This window comes from Protomyctophum parallelum, assembly GCF_964188405.1.
Source record: "Protomyctophum parallelum genome assembly, chromosome: 8".
Lineage (NCBI taxonomy): Eukaryota > Metazoa > Chordata > Actinopteri > Myctophiformes > Myctophidae > Protomyctophum > Protomyctophum parallelum.
Window position 1 is genome coordinate 35,899,808 of NC_139703.1, and position 18,089 is coordinate 35,917,896.

General features: G+C 43.9%; 1 protein-coding gene across 1 annotated transcript in view; it reads left to right on the forward strand.

Moving 5' to 3' along the window:
- Positions 1–603: 603 nt before the first annotated feature.
- syn2b (synapsin IIb) overlaps positions 604–18,089 on the forward strand; it is a gene marked incomplete at both ends in the record, with an annotated part of 124,789 nt that continues 107,303 nt past the window's right edge. Inside the window, one exon of the mRNA XM_083771699.1 lies at positions 604–1,079. Coding sequence (XP_083627825.1) covers positions 604–1,079 — 476 coding nt within the window. The remainder of the gene's footprint in view (positions 1,080–18,089) is intronic.

The window sequence follows — 18,089 nt, forward strand, 5'->3', positions numbered from 1 at the left end:
ACGTGAGAGTGAGACAGGCAGAGTGAGAGGAGAGGAGAGGAGAGAGCATCTTTTGCAGGCATTCAGGTTGCAGTTTCATTGGAGGCTGAGAAGGCAGAGTAGAGAGGGAGAGCTTTACACTGTACTGTAAAGGACGACACCTCTACTCTCTCTCTCTCTCTCTCAGTGTGTGTTTTTCTTTCACTCTCTTCACACACACACACACACACACACACTCACATATGCTTGGCTGGCTGACAGTGCTTTGGAGAGCGCTCTACTAAAGCGTGGACTAGAGCTGAATCCATCCATCTATCTCTCCATCGCCTCCTAACACGGTTTGGGACACGCTGCTCTCGAGTCAGCTGCCGTCGGAACCGTTTGGAACCGGACCTGTTCTCTATCATTCATCTACTCATCAGAACCGTTTGGAAACGGACCTGTTCTCCATCATTCATCTACTCATCAGGCTTCAGTCTTCATCTCCTCTTCTTCTTCTTCTTCTTCCCCTCTGCCTTTCCGAACCGACATACGAAGCCAACCAAAACAAACCGAACGACTACGACGAGCTGAAGAGGACCTGACCTTTCCCCCCCCCCCCGAACATCCAACCCAACAGCAACCATGAACTTCCTCCGGCGTCGCCTCTCCGACAGCACCTTCATCTCCAACTTGCCCAACGGATACATGACGGACCTCCAGAGGCCCGACGCTCCGGCCGCCCCCCCTCCCACCTCCCCATCCTCCTCCTCCCCCGCTGCTCCCCCCCAGCCCGGTGCTCAGACGTCTCCGTCCCAACAACAACCCGCTGCGGCTCCAGCTCCAGCGGCTCCGGTCCAGGCGTCCCCGGCAGTGGAGCGCCGTGCATCGGTCGCCGCCACCTCCCCCGCGGCGACCACCCAGGAGCGCCGCGCGTCCGTCCAGCCGAGCGGTGGCTTCTTCAGCTCCTTCAGCCAGATTAGCCAAGTGGTCAAGCAGGCGGCGGCGTCCACCGCGGGTTTCGTGGAGGCCACGCAGCACTCGTCCTCCTCCTCTTCCTCTCCCGCCGTCTCCAAGAGGTTCAAGGTCCTGCTGGTCATCGACGAGCCGCAGCATGAGTGGTGAGTTGGTGCCACACACACACCGGAGCCGTCCCCTGATTGGATCGCTGAGTCGGGGGATGAACGTTTGGACCAATTGGGGGGCGGACGCTGGGGGGCGAACGATGTGATTGGTGTTATCTAACGTTAACTAACTAGTCCATGAGCCGTGTGTGTGTGTGTGTGTGTGTGTGTGTGTGTGTGTGTGTGTGTGTGTGTGTGTGTAGTGAATGATGTTTGGAACTGGACTTACAGTATATATAGCGATGATGTCCTTGTTGTACTAATACATGAGAGCCATAGTAAATGCCATAGTAAAAGTACTGTGGCATTGTGTGTGTGCGCCGTCTGTCTATGTGTCCATGTGCGTGCATGCGTGTGTGCGTATGCGTGTGAAATACGAACATCAAACAAGCCATCATGGAATTGGTGGCCTATGTAATGTATTAAACAATGCTGTTACATCACATCTTCCTGTGGTTTTACGCTAGGCACGTGCTGCTCTCTCACATTCACAAGAAAGGCACCATCTTTATCTGTTGGCATATAGTTGGTTCCTTCTGTATTGGGTGGGAATGGATGTGCGTGTGTGTGTGCGTGCGCGAGAGCGCAGTATATTGATGTGTGTAATTGGCTGTAATCTTGCCGTTTCCTCTATCTATATTCCATCCTCTTTCTGAGCTATTATAGAGCTGCCAGTTTCCAATAATAGAAGCGGCTCTATTTACCAGAACACACACACACACACACACACACACACACACACACGACAACACGGTTTTCCTCCAGGGTCTGACTGGCACCACACAACATCAACCCCCCAGCCCTATAGCACGCAGTCTGTTTATGTGTGCGTGTGAAATACGAAACCTCAAACAAGCCATCATGGGTATTAAACAATGCTGTTACATCACATCTTCCTGTGGCTTACGTTAGGCACGTGCTGCTCTCTCACATTCACAAGAAAGCCACCATCTTTATCTGTTAGTTGGCATATAGTTGGTTCCTTCTGTATTGGGTGGGAATGGATGCATGCATGTGATACGCTCGCTGTCTATCGGAGGATTCTAGAGCTTTCATATGAATTATCTCTTTCAGCTATCATGCCAAAACTAGGGTTTATTGCGTTGGTTTTGCATTCACACTGTCTGGGGTATTACAGTATCTCTTGCCTTGATGAATAAAATGGAGTTCTGCCACCTATAGCCATGCTATTTATCACACATGCACCTCATAATTATGATATTCATGATGTCCTACTAAAGTATTATATTAGATTATGCATATTGGCTACATGGGACTCACAGGGGGGATTAATGTATGGCCTGGATATTGTGTAGTCGCCATGGATGGCCTTCATGCGGCCGGTTGCACGTTGCGAACGGACAGCCTGTTACATAAAGCACATTCATTACGGACCTGTCTCAGTTAGTGTGTAGGCGTGTGCAGAATGCTGTGCATACATGCACGGATATTGCATTTTCGCTGCACTAACATTTATCCCATGCCCCTTTTGACCGGAATATTTACTCGACATTCTCTAGCTCATTCTAGCTGATCATAATCCATCATCTCTCTCTCTCTCTCTCTCTCTCTCTCGCTGTGTTTCAGCCATATGGGATTGGATCACCGCCATGTGTGATGTGGTGACACGACATCACACAACTAGACCGTGTTGTCTCTGGCACAGATATATACTCTAGTCTATTGCATGCAGGCTTAACCCATTTAGACCTTGAGGACGATTCTACAAATGCCTTCTAAATCCTGACAGTTTTCTGAAAAACCTCATGTCAGTGGTTCTCAAACATTTTAATGTCAAAGAATATGTGTATGTAGATCTGCTATTTTTCATCAGCTAAAGTACAACATAATGCCGCCCAGAATGGCTTAACTCCTGCTGCTGTGGTATCCGCTATACATAGAATAGAATGGGCATTGCATTGAGCACTCCTAGCTATTATCTGTAGCCATGATCTGGATTGTTTGGGGTGCCGTCGTCGTACAACATAATGATGCAGCAATGTCTGAGCGGAGAAGCTTACGAGCCTTGAAAAGGTCATACCGAGAGGGAGAACAAGGGGAGTGTGAGTCACGAATCAAGAGGGTTATTCTTATTCTTGTATCACACTTGTATCACACACTCTTATTCTTGTATCACAACAGTCTGTTGTGGTTCAGTTCTACTCATGCCAGGGTAGTTTGATCAGCTTCTTTCTCATTCACTCAACACTGTACAATACATTCCAGCCAGAAGGACGGAGATTGTGGTTCTGCTAATGGCAGTTAGCGAGTCATGCTTTCTTGCACCGGATGTTTGTGTTGGTGTCATGAGTGCTGCTGATTCCCTATCGGTTTGTTGCGGCTGCATATATTGATGACATTCCTGATGCAACTCTAGATCTCACCTCAAACTTCAAACCCTATAGATCTCCATATATGGAGCTGACAAGTTCTGACATTCCATAATGTTGATCCTGCCCCATCCGTCCTTCCTCTTCGATCTCTCCCATTTGACTGATATACCTGCCCATTTAAACTCTAGACAGGCCTGCCCCAAAGTTATTCCCTGTACACTCAAGACACTGGCCCCGCTGCCACCCTTAGATCTCCATATATGGAGCTGACCTGTTCTGACATTCCATAATGTTGATCTGACATCCTCAAACCCTGTACACTCAAGACACACATAATTCTTTCCATGTTGTTCTGACCTCCCCCCAATGCCAAAGCGCCAGCGCTTGCCCAGCAGTCTGCAGTCACCCAGACCTCAGGGTCTCTTACTGTTACACATGTACATGTATGTGCAGTGTGTACACATGTACATGTATGTGCAGTGTGTACATGTATGTGCAGTGTGTACATGTATGTGCAGTGTGTACATGTATGTGCAGTGTGTACACGCAGCAATCATAGAGGCCACACACACTGTGCCCTTGCTCCACTGCTGCAGTGTTCTGACCTCAGTACATTAAACTAATGAACGGGTTGGTCGAGGCCGGGATGGCGGGGGCATTGAGGCGTATGATGTCATTTCACATATTGTCGCTGTCGGCCGGAAACCTTTCTGTGTCCGAATGTGTTACTTTTCAGGAGGCCGATAAAACACCCCCGTGTCTTAATGGATCCAATGCACTTATTATTACACTAGCCTCAGTTGGTACCCAGGCTTTATAAACGAAAGTCTGCATGGGGAACGAGACACATTTCCTGGTCTGGGAGTGGGAGTGAACTACAATTTAGGCATTTAGCAGACGCTCTTAATCCAGAGTGACTTACATTAAGCAAGTACAAAAAGCATGGCAATACATAACATACATAAAAAGTAGTTATCATGCGTAAGCTAAGAACGAAACCGTGGAATATCTATATAATGAAACTATACATATAAACTATACATACTATACTATACATATATACTATAAAGTGCTATGATTACATAAAACGCAATTCTAGTGCTGTCTACGTAACATGCTATAAGTCTGTATAAAATGCTATCCAAGTCTACATAAAGAGCTTATCTAAGGGGCTAGGGCAAGTGCTAAAGGCCACAATGGAGTCTGAAAAGGTGCATTTTCTGACTACGGCGGAAGATTGGGCGTGAAGCTGCAGTTAGTCCGATCGCTGTTCCCCCATGTCGGACTAATGCTCCGTCGGAATTACCATCGGATCCCATAAAATTGTAAAAAATCACACCAGTGTGAACTGAGTGGTGCAACTCCCGTCTATTGGTTCTCTGTATCGTTCCAATTTCTTCTCTGTATCGTCAATTTCACGCATGCGCACACCACTCGTGCTCATGACAACAGGTACACGGACATAGAGCACCGAAGTCCTGACGTAACTCGCTCATCCCGACGATTCCCCTGGTTCGCGGAAGTAATTTCTCTATGGAGAATAACATGGGGTGATCTTTATATCGTCTACTATAAGCGTTGTGGTCCAAAAATAAACAAGCTGTCGCGTTATTGTTAGGGAGTTGTCTCTGTATCGTTTGCAACAGTCAGTCACTCATCGTTATATGATGCGATCTAAAATCGCCTCAATGGGGATTTCAATGCAACTAAACAAATACATGAACCTGGGGACTGACGCCCTCTACTGAAAGTGACGTCAGACTTCGGTGCTCTATTGCTGGTTGTAGGAGTGGTTGCACCACTCAAAAATACTAGCTTAATGGCATTGTGTCCCTATAGTGTCTCCCTCGAGGTTGGGAGTTGGGTGGCAGAGACGCAGCCAAATACAATAAAATGTAACGCCCAGTGCCTGCCTGCTTGTCACTCGGCATCAGTTGGATTGGGGGGTAAATCCCTGCGACATATACTAGCGTCATTATGTCCTGGGGGGTGTACTATACATCGAGCTGCCTCACGTTACATAAACGGGAGATAAGCTCCCCTCCCTGACCTTTTAGGCCACATGGCTTTGGAAACATTGGTTCTCAATGCAACATACAGTACATGCAAGCTCACGAGCTTTCGTGTCACTAAGCGTTGTGAGCTTGTACACCTGTTCATTTTGTGCGACACTGTCATTATGACAAAGTGTATAACATAGGGCATATTAACTCAAATCTTTGCTTCTGGGGTGAGGCCCTGGAACAACATATTTTCAGATGGTGGTCGGCAGCCAAATACATAACATTTTTGGGGTCCTTGACATGAAATATTGAGCACCACTGATACAGAAACATGAGGTATGGCTAAATGGGTTAACTCATCAAACATCCTCAAAAGATTAAATTTGGACATGCTGTGTTTCCTCCTGACAGCGGCGATATGAACAATGCTTTGGGGGGGGTGGACTGAAGTGGAGTGGCAGTTTTAGCTGGCATAATTCCCGGGAAGCCGCACCAATGGTTTGTAAGCCATTTTTCATTCCCTACAGTGCCACATAAATATTCATGTGTACCCTTTATGCAGAGGTTACAGACAGTGCTTCCCTCTCGCTCAGTACATACAAGCCAAGAAGCCATTCCGCTAAATTGTATGGATTTTTCCACTCGGTGAAGAGTAGGAGATCTGAAGCTCTAAATAAAACAATGTTGAGGAAAGGATTTGGTGGGAAATCCTCCCCTCTCTGTAATGATTGCCTCTCTGTAATGATTGCAGCGCATTATGGATGTCAGGAACCTATGCTTAACTCATACTGTGCGGGAACCCCTTTTGGTGTTTTAAAGCATTATTTTATGCTTTAAGCTATTGAAAAATAGCAGATCTACAAGCTCATAGCATGCTACAAGCTTGTAGATCTGCTATTTTTGGAAAATCATAAGAATGTGGCGCAAGTCTTTGAATATATATTCTTTCAGAACGTTTTTAACTCAAATATTTGCTTCTGGGAGGACTACATATGGGCTGGAACTACATATTTTGAGATGGGGGTTGGCGGCCAATTACATATATTGTTGGGGGTCCTTAACATGAAATAGTTTGAGCACCACTGACATAGAAACATGTTTTTTTCAGAAAACTGTCATGATTTAGGAGACTATTATATTTCGACGTCGGGTCTAAATGGATTAATAATGTATCACAGTAAGAGAAACATAATGCACACACCGCCATTCATTTCCCTATCTGGGATTGTGAGTGGAATTCATTTTGCCTGCATCAGCTTTGATGCCTCTAAAGACCCCATGAAAGTGGGTTTCAGTGCATTTGATAGATTGCACTGATTTATGTATTTCCCCCCACACTTTTGTCACTGCACCATTACCACCACCCTGTATGCACTGTGTCATCTCACCCCTAGCAGCTTGTTTCCCCCTGACAGACAGCGCTAAGGTGGGTGCTTGACACTACTCTATCTCCCCCAGATCCTGCCTTGCCGAACATGTGCCACCACCAACCAATAGGAGTCCCCAGTGCAGGTTAGACATACCAACAGTCCTACAGTCCGAAAACCCTAACCGCACACGGAAGCCACGGGTGATTTGTAACCGCCGGCCACGGGTGATTTGTAACCGGGCAGCGCATGTCGGGAGTGACGGTGTTGTCGGACTCATGACTGTTGGTGTATGTCTAACAAACGTGCGCCCTGCTGCCAAGCTGGAGGCACTGCTGCTGGGAATCAAGCCTGCAGGGGCCTTTGTCGTGGCGGGCCTTACCTTGCCCATTCTCTATTGTCCGTATTGCTGTTTAAAAGCAAATGGAATCGACAACAACAAGAATCTGTAGCCGGGTATAGCGCTGCCAGGCTTGTCCAGGCCCCATTACCGTCATTCTATACACATAGAATTCTAATTCATGCCGTTTTACGCTGTGTCTCCGACGTCCAGGTTTAGAAACACAGGCGTTTACTGTTACGTAAGGATTCTTCAGAAAACATGCCCGGCAGCCATTCTCAGAAGCACCGATGTAGAAACATTGTTGGGAAGGAGTAGTCTGTATGGATTCAGTGTGATGGACAGCTAGGTTTATGGGCATGGCTGGCTGGCTGGGCTTGACGTCGGTAACCTTTTCTCTGAAGCTTATTTGCTCATTTCCTCTTACATCTACCTACATCTACCTACTTGACAGTAAACCTATACATGTTTGTACATATTCCACAGTTTCCTCTGCAGTGGCAGCGTGTTATGTTTAATAGAGTGCGTATGCACCTCTGCCTAATGTGTACTGTATATTGTGTAATCATTTAGCTCTTACTGCAAACAGGTCCCTAAAACCCCAAAGCCTTTAACTGCATGAGCCACGTTGCCTTTCTCACTGAATGGTATTATAGCTTTCTGTACGGTTCCCCAGATGAACTTCTGAATCTGAGAACAATGAAAGCATGTTGAGGCTTCTCTCTATCTCGCAGACAGTATACTGTATAGCACATCATCTTAGAAATGTAAATAGGTTTTCATTTTCAATATTACATTACATTAGGAGTCATAATTTTGCCTTTTCTTTTATAATGTGGCTATATTAATGTAGAAAACAGAAGAATAAATGATGATTATAACTAAAGCTAGCAAAATAAACTAGAATATAAAAACAGTATACAGTAGTGCATCCCGTGGATGCAGAGGTCGTTGTTTTTATTGCGTCCCTTAACTATAAACTGCGTTTTGGGATGAAAAATCTCTGCATACTATACGTATATATGTTTGTGTCTCAAGCCTGATCTGCCCCCCCAAAGGGATAGAAGACAGACAGCTGTTCCAAGGCAATACATACAGTATAACCTTGGAGAAAACCAACCTGCCGTATAGCCACTATAGATTGGGTTATCAGTCTGTCTGCATCTCCCCGCTCCATAGCAACCACAGTAGGCTATATCCTATCATGTTACATGTATGCAGACTCCCTTGACCATGTACTGTACTTGCATGGGAATATGTACATATGTGTTTTCGTCCCATGCAGTGTCTCCACTGCATGGGACACTGGACAGTGTTGTTTTTGGCAGCAAATTTAGATTTTTAGTTTTAGTCATTATAGTCTCTTGAATAGTTTTCATTTAGTTTTAGTCACATTTTAGTCACCTGGAATGTTTTAGTGTTAAGTCTAGCTTCAGTCGACTAAATGTCATAAGATTTTAGTCGACTAAATCTACAGTTGATTTAGTCGACTAAAATGTATTTTGGCAGGCTTTCGATGCCGTCGTAATGACTGATTTTACACCTGCTGAAACGCGTCTTGCTGCGACGCGTTGTGAGCTTGTTTAAAATGACTTATACTGGATCTCTTGTCCACTAGTCGCTTCCTGACATTTTAGTCTTAGTTTTTTTTGTCATCATACAGTAGCTTCGTTTTTATTTAGTTTCCATTTAGTTTTCGTCAGTGGAAAAAGGTAGTTGACAAACATATTTCGTCTTAGTTTTAGTCGACAAAATCAACACTGATGGGTACTGGAGGTTTCTAGGGGCTCCATTTTTGTCGCCGCCGTTACCCGCGACGTGGCCCGCAAGTCAGCCGCTGCCACGGAAATTTCAAGTATAGGAGCTTGCTCTGTCCCTTCAGCTCTGTCCAGCGTCACCCGCTGTCTTTTTTGCCGACACCGGTATTTGCGCCTAGAGGTGTGGTCATGGGCGTGTTGGCACGCTTTCCCCTAAATTGCTATTTTGGTCACACACATTTGGGAAGGCGCATAGTGGAGCCGTATGCCAAATTAGTTTGGTATAGCGGTGCGCATTGCGTGCCTGCATGGAGATGTTGTTAATGGTATGGTCACAGAGGTAACAAGACTACTCGCCCCGTTTCTGTTTTCCTCCCAGAAATTTCCCAGTGAGGGGTGGGAGAGGCTGGACAGCAGACGGCTGGACTTTGAATTTCTCTAACTATAAACTTTCATGACAGCAGAACAGCCTAAGTACAAATATAATTTATGAAAAGCTACTACAGTGAAGTCTGTTCACAGATATGTGGGGATTATCTGACGAGGTACCATTTGAGGGGGCAAAACCTTACATATACTAAATAATACTAAATTGTTTATAGGTTCAATATAAGTCAAATAATATAGCCTTTCCACAGGAATATCTTTTTATATTTTTCCAAAAAGAATACAAACAGCCAATAGCATATTACAAAGTTATCCCCCTCACTGGGGAAAATTCCGGGAGGAAAAACAGGCAAGCACCGGGGCGAGTAGTCCAGTATTCGTCACAGATTATGCCAATTATGAAAATTGCTCAATGCAAGTTAGCATCCGGCAGTTTCTACATGCAGGGGACCCATACTTAACATTTCTAACATAAAACGTTGCTGTACTCAACATGTCCGGGTTCACAATGGGGCTGTATGGGCTGGCAAGTAGTAATAAGGGATTTCGCATGGACGGAAATAGAGCCATATGTGTTAAGGCACAAGTTGGCACCTCGACAGAGTTGTCTATTGCGTAGGACCGAAATAGCCAATTTGCGCGCCGTCTACATATGACGTAAATTCTCCATTCATTGTCAATGGGAATTTAATGTTTGTGTTAGGACAAGAATCTACATTATAGCTGAATATAGGAGGCTAAGGAGGGGCTAGTGACCCTGTACCTGGATGGAAAACTGACACAGACCAGCCATGCGAAAAGCAAAAGAATCACATCTGTGTGAAGTGAGAGAGGCGCTCTTATCATCATATATATACATCATCTCTTTTCTGGCCAATCACAATTTTGCGGTCCTCACTTTTCCGTCTTCACTGTTCTGCTCTCTCGCTGTCATCTTCAATATGCCTATAATATCTTTGCTCATTGCTCTAGGGTGATCAGCCAATCACAACTTGGGACGCTGCGCATAGGGAGGGGCTATATAGAACCTCTGGAACTCCAAGGCTGCTCAGCAGACTGCTGGTGTCGGCGCGTGTTTCACGCCAGGGCCTGTGGGGGCAAGACAACAACCCACGCAAAACTTTGCCACGAAATTTGTAATGGAATTATATACCATTCTATCTTCTATTATGCTTTATTTTTTGCTACAATGCCTGTTTTTTGGGGGCATGGCACATACTGTACAAGTGTACAGTAGGAGTAATAGACTCTTTATTATTGTGCTGACAGATTGGTATAGGCCTGGAAATTGCGTTCGATATTTTGGAAATGTGTGGGATTATTTGGGAACCCTGTTCTATAAGCCTTCAAACACCCAGTATGGGTGGTCTCTCCTTGGGGTTATGGTGGTCACTGCTGCGAAACAAATAAATGTGTCATTTGTCAGTGACAAAGCATCTCTCCCTGTAGGCCTGTTCCCTGTGTGTGTGTGTGTGTGTGTGTGTGTGTGTGTGTGTGTGTGTGTGTGTGTGTGTGTGTGTGTGTGTGTGTGTGTGTGTGTGTGTGTGTGTGTGTGTGTGTGTGTGTGTGTGTGTGTGTGTGTGTGTGTGTGTGTGTGTGTGTGTGTGTGTGTGTGTGTGTGTGTGTGTGTGTGTGTGTGTCGCTCTCAGTCCATGCTGTGATGAAGTAATGAGAAGAGACGTTGTGATTCAGCGGTCTCACCCAGAGGGCCATATCTGCTATACCCATGCCCCTCTCCCTCTCTCTCTCTCTCTCTCTCTCTCTGTATCTGTGTATCTGTCTGTCTCTCTCTCTCTGTATGAAGACAGTTTCTGAACATGATGTATGTATGAATATATTGGCCACATGCATCAGCACTATGCTTAATTTAAACACTTTTGTATGACGGAGTCACACTCCCGGAAATAGCATCTCGATGCGATACATTCTGAGCTTGTAGATTGGCCATTTTTTTGGCGTTCATCGTATGATGATGAAGTATAAATCAGGCTTTATGGCTGTCTACCAAAGGAGTATATTTCTTTTCATTTCCAAATTGCTAACATTGGAAATAGGTTTTTGGCTTTTTGTGCCTTTTTATTGATAGTTACAGTGAAGACAGACAGGAAAGAGGGAGAGAGAGGACATATACGCAGCAGAGGGGGTCATGAACGGGACTCGAACACGTGACACGCCGCCAGGCCAGAGCCCGCACACGGCGCACGCCCGGACCAACAGGCCAGCAGGCTCCCTTTTTTTCCACAGACTTGACTGCAGTGTTCTTTTCGTCGACTAAAACTAAGACGAAAAATGTTCGTCGACTACCTTCTTTCACTGACGAAAACTAAATGAAAACTAAGCTATGGTGACTAAAACTAAATATTCTGACAATGTCGTCAACAAATAAAAACTAGACTAAAATGCTATGAAGGGACCTAGTGGACAAGAGATTGAGTATAAGTCATTTTACACTTGGTTGCATGCTGAAAATAGCAGATCTACAAGCTCACAGTGTAAAAAGTGTAACATTAAAACAGTCATTACGATGGCATCAAGGCCCGCCAAAATAAATTTTAGTCGACTAAATCAACTGTAGATTTAGTCGACAAAAATCCTAAAATGTGACTAAAACTAAATTAAAACTATTCAAGAGACTATGACTAAAACAAAAATCTAAATTTGCTGCCAAAAACAACACTGCTTGACTGTAATGTCTTGAAAGACAGACGTTGGGAGGGGCTAACGGCCCTCAATATTATACCCATATGAGCTGGTTTTACACTCAATAGCTCTTTGTTTCCAACAGCAGCCTAAATATATCTCCCCCTAATTCTGTCTGTGGTCAGTGGTGCTGCTACACACTGTCCCATTAAAGCATTTTAAAACCAGACGCTGCACTGAAGTAATGAAATATGATGTTTATATATTCACATTTTTACACATAAATTAATCAAGCCTGTGTGTGTGTGTGTGCGTGCGTGCGTGCGTGCGTGCGTGCGTGCGTGCGTGTGTTACATCAAGATCTGTTCTACAGTAATTATCTGCCAGTGGGAACAGGAGTACACAGTGGGAACAGGTGGAGAGGTGGAATCTATGCCAATTAACACTAGCACGCACACACACACACACACACACACACACACACACACACGATAGTAAGGCTTTACACGATTGAACCGACAGGGGCCTCATGTGGCCCACACGCATGTTCTCTACACCAGTGGTTCCCAAACCTTTTCATATCAAGGACCCCCAAAATGATACTCATCAGCCCGCGGACCCCCATTTGAAAATATATGCCAAGGACCCCCATAAGAGAAGATTCTTACGGCTCTAGGGCCCCCGGTTCGACCTTATTTAATGGCATTTCTATGTCTGGGACCCCCGATACATATTGTAGAATCCAACTTAATTTAACTCTGAGAGTGTACAAATGAACCCTGACGGGTCCATTTGGTTCCATTTGTACACTCTCTGAGTTACAGACCCATAAGGGTCCATACGGTTCCTAACTATCATTTAGCTGGGGACCCCCGGACCCCACTTTAGGAACCATGCTCTTAGTGCTCTACAGCTGGTGGTCACCCAGGATGACGAATGCATTCTACAGCTTTGTCTCAACAGATGATGAGATTAAATCCCTCTTTCCACCCGTCTCAAAAACATCTAGTAGTATAGAGCACCGAAGTCTGACGTCACTTTCAGTAGAGGGCGCCAGTACACAGGTACAGGTTCATGTATTTTTTTAGTTGCATTGTAATCCCCATCGGGGGATTTTAGATCGCTTCATATAAGAACTATGTTTGGAAAATAAACCGACCACCCTGGCCTTTCTGTCAGGGGAGTGGCTGTGTGTCGTTAATGATGTTCATTAATATTTGATACAGCCAGTTTCTGGAGAAAATGGAATTAATGTGGCCGCAAAAGCCTTGAAACTACATATGCAACTACATAGGCAATGTCGCTGCTAATATACGTCACGCCCAGCTATCAACACATTGCGTTCCTGAGATTCCTCGTTGACATAAGCTCAGCTGGTGGTGACTCAACTCGTACTAACCACGAAACATTAAATATCAATAAAATAAAAATAAACGTAATTAACATTCAGTTTATGTTGTGTGACAGGCAGATGCAGCCACTCGCCTACCCGGAGTCTCTGGGTTATTTGACTAGTTTCTAACGTTTATTATGTTACTCTTTGGGTATATTTGTACATTTCCACCTTCAGTCGATGCTTCATATCCATATGAGTGAAAAGGCCGGGGTGATCGGTTTATTTTTCAAACGCAGTTCTTATATGAAGAGATCTAAAATCCCCCTATGGTGATTTCAATGCAAATACATGAACCTGGGGACTGACGCCCTCTTCCGAAAGTGACGTCAGGACTTCGGTGCTCTATTGTAGATTATATTAAAACAGTAGATTCAATTAGAGTAGATTAAAGTAGATTAAAACAGTGGTTCTCAAACGTTTCCATGTCATGGACCCCCAAATTGACATCCAATAAGCCTGCGGACCCCCGTTAGAAAATATACGGCAAGGACCCCCTCCCCCCATAAGAGAATATCTTTACAGCTCTAGCAGTGATTCTCAACCAGTTTATTTTCAAGGAGCCCCATGGTTTGAACCCCCATTTAATGCCATTTCTATCTCTGTATATTGTAAAAATCTAAGTAAATTGAACTCTGAGAGTGTACAAATGGAACGTGTCCATTTGGTTCCATTTGTACACTGAGTTACAGACCCATAAGGGTCCATTTGGTTCCTAATTATCATTTAGCTGGGAACCCCCTGGAACTCTCTCAAGGACACCTCGGAGTCCCCGGACCCCACTTTGGGAACCTCTGGACTAAAATAGTCCTTTGGGAACAAATGACCCGTAGCTTTCAGAGTTAGTTCAGTCAGATATACTCGAGAGGTTTCATGCCATGCTCAAGGGCGCATACATATACTCAAGGGGTTAATGTATGCTGCATTACTATGTGGGTGTATTCAGTGTGTGCAAGACCCTCATGTCATTCGCTGATGGCAGTCAGCTGACCAATTGGGCCTGCTACTTATGCTCCCCTAGACTGCATGCTTCTTCCTGCCTTCCTTCTGCTTATGGTTCCTGGCTGTTATGTGATGTTTGCTCCCACCACCACCACCCCAGCACCACCGGTGGGCCCTGCTATTTATGTTCCCCATGGGGGGGGTTGTTGTATATCTATCTCCCTGCTCTTAATGTTTAATGATGGTGTTTTAATTGTGCCGAGCAGGGAGAAAGATGTAGCAGAGCCGAACGCCAAGATAAAATATGATAAGCACACTTGTATTCTCTTTCTATAACAAATATTGGTTAAATCTATTCGTGAGTAACCTGACTGAACTGAAAATGTTCATCGTTCCCAAATGTTCTCATTCCCAATGAAGCGTCTTTGCTTGTGAGTGTTTCTGTTGTTGTGCTGCCTGTTAGTGCTGCTGACTGCACAGTTTATTTCGCATCACTGATTTGGGGAAATACTAAAGCAGAGTGCGCGTGGTGTTTAGCTACAGGGCGGCATTTAAAATACACCTGCTGAGAACAGACCTTGTTGCAGTATAGTGTAGCGTGGCTGCGTGAGTGTTTATTTTCTCCTTTTACCAGTGGTACAGATCGACCCCTTCCTTCCTAGGGCCCTAAGGGGCCGTGCGCGGCGCTGCTACACCAAATCAAAGGGCCCCCATTGCACGTGCGTCGCTTCGGATAAAGGCACTATATAAATGAACCATTTACCATTCATGAACTGGTCCAAATCAGAGAGAGAGATTTTAGATATCATTCATAAAAAAAGGACAGATGGCTTACAATACAGCGATAAGCCACAAGAGGTCTCAGATTACCCTGTAATGGCTGAGAGGCCGACTGAAGTGCCTCCGACCCTTATCTTATGCAAATAAACAAAGGACGTCGTACTGTATTGAAATTACTCCAGACTCACTCATGCAACACAAGATTGCAAATCTCTGGTTAACCCATTTAGACCTGAGAACTGATTCTACAAAATGTCTTCTAAATCATGACAGTTTTCTGAAAAACCTCATGTTTCTATATCAGTGGTTCTCAAACTATGGACCCCAACAATTATTATGTAATTGGTGTTCCAGGGACCTCCCTGCAGGAGCAAAGGTTTGAGCTAAAAACGTTGCTCTGAAATAATAATATATTCAAAGATTTGCGATTTGCGGCACATTTTCACATTTCTTTCCAAAATAGTAGATCTTGTAAATCTGCTATTTTTCACTGGCTAAAGTATAACATAATGAAGGGCTTCCCGTCCTGAACGGGTTAAGGCCAAACATGGATGATTCTCCTGGTTTGATTCAGTCTTTTTTAATTGCTTTAATCCTCCTATAAGGATGAGTTATTCATACAACCCCCGTAAGGAATAACGAATGCTAAATGGCTAAATGCTTTGTTTTAATGCCTGCTCTCAAGAGACCGACCATTCTGTTACTGAATGCCAATACCAACTAAACCGCCACACAGCAGTGGGCCATTTTGTTTAAGTCCTTAGAATTAGACAATCCATAATGTTGACACTAAATTATTGTGGGGAAATTGTGAGCCGTTTACATTTAGCTGTGTTGAATAAAGGAGGAATAAAGGAATAATTCCTCCACACAACTGAAAAGGAATATGTGTCAGTATATGCGTATAAATGATACTGTACCATTTACTGCCTTTTTTCAGTCACCAATTTATACCTGATGAGATGCGTGAACACTGGTGTGCTTTGGTGGAATTTACGTAAAGCTGCTATAAGCAATATCATAATAACATATTTTTTTTTCAGACTGCCAGCAATGGGTAAAACGCTCCCAAAAAAGATTTTGTCTCTTTGACACACCTAGGGGCCGCAATCTGCATTCAAAGATGTTCCTAGAAGCTTTGTCATTGGTCGGGTGAAAAGAAGCGACTTGATGCATTGAAGGAAGCATGAGGTCAGTCCGTTGCTCTCCCCAGGTTGGTAGAGGGAGTGTAGTAGAGCCCAGGATTACATGAAATAATTGACGCTGGGTGGGGAAAAAATGGGTTACAAATTAGTGGGGAAAAAATGATAAGTAATTGGGTGTACACCAGGTGTACACCCAATTTTGGGTGTACACTGTTATAAATAAGGGCCTACAGGCGTAACAACAACCCACACTCTAGTTTATAGACTACTGACTACTGAAGCGTCACTGATGCTTCCGTCCGTGTGCTTCCGTCAGTCGTAAAAGATAATTACATGGTGAGCAAGCATTTCTGTAGTGGCTGGTGGCTACCATGTTCCACTTGACATACAGTATTAACATAGAAGACAAGGCATTGTAGCATGCTGTCATTTAATACTATGCATGGGATCCAGAATATTACACGACACAGGACCTAATGATTCTACGCTGCACATGACAGAGCATTATGTTATAGTTAGAGCTGGGACTCGATTAAAAAAAATTATCTAATTAATCAGAGGCTTTGCGATTAATTAATCTAGATTAATCGCATTTTAATCGTATAACATTATTTGACCCGAGAACAGTGGGAAAGCAATTTTTTCAAATGGATTTTGGTATACTAGTGAATCAATGAATAGTGAATACATAAGTTTAAGCAATAAAACATTGTTTTTGTAGTAATAGGGGTAATAATTCTTTATTGAATAATTGCACACAACTGTGCAACACCATCGGATAGCCTTTTAAATCCTATTTCCAATCCACGGGGACAAGCAAAGTGATCTCAGTGGCTTCCCCCAGTCTGGTGAACTGTCTGCGGTTTCTGGTGGTGTTATTGTCTGAAGAGGACACGGACACTTGGTGCGCAGGTCCGTCTGAAAACTGTCCAGTGACAATGTTCAGCGGTGAAAAAAATAGTGCGATTAAATTGCGTTAATTTTTTTAGTGCATTAATTTTTCTGTAGTTAATTAATCGTAATTAATCGCAATTAGTCCCGGCCCTAGTTATAGTATATGTCATACACTGGAAACTACATTGGCTCATTATGAACGACACAATCTGGGAACCCATATCGGCTGCTGGAATAGAATCTGTCTTGTGGAGATGTATGACCAACGTGTCTCGTGTTGAGTACTTGTCAAAGTTCGACTACCTTTTTTTACTGACAAACTAAATGGAAACTAAATGGAAGCTTTGATGACTGAAACTAAGACTAAATGTATTGACATTTAGTCTAACAAAAAAAAAAAAAACTAAGTCAAATGTTAGGAAGGGACTAGTGGACAAGAGATCCAGCATAATTAATTTTACAGAGTTTGCATGCTGGAAATAGCACATCTACAAGCTCACAACGCGTCGCACGACAAAATACATTTTAGTCAACTAAATCAACTGTAGATTCAGTCGACTAAAATCGTATAATATTTAGTCGACTAAAACTAGACTAACACTAAAACATTCCAGGTTACTGAAATGTGACTAAAACTAAATGAAAACTATTCAAGAGACTATGACTAAAACAAAAATCAAAATTAGCTGTCAAAATCAACACTGCGTCCGCTCATAAACGGGTCATTTCGAGGAAGCAATCTGATTGGCTGAAATGGCCATCTACCCGTGCTTAAACGAGCATGATGGCACACCTAATCAAAACGTAAAAATCAGCTGTGCTGCGTAGGGATGCCACAAAGTGACCATTTGCTCTGGCGATTAATAATCGATTAATCGACCCCCCCCCCCCCCCCCAAAAAAAAGGAAAGAAAAATCAATATCAGATAAAACTTTTAAGATTTTATATTATGCACATGCCATGGTCACATAACCATTATATGTTGAGTGCATGCTTTGATGGTTACAGTTTTATAATCTGTTTTGA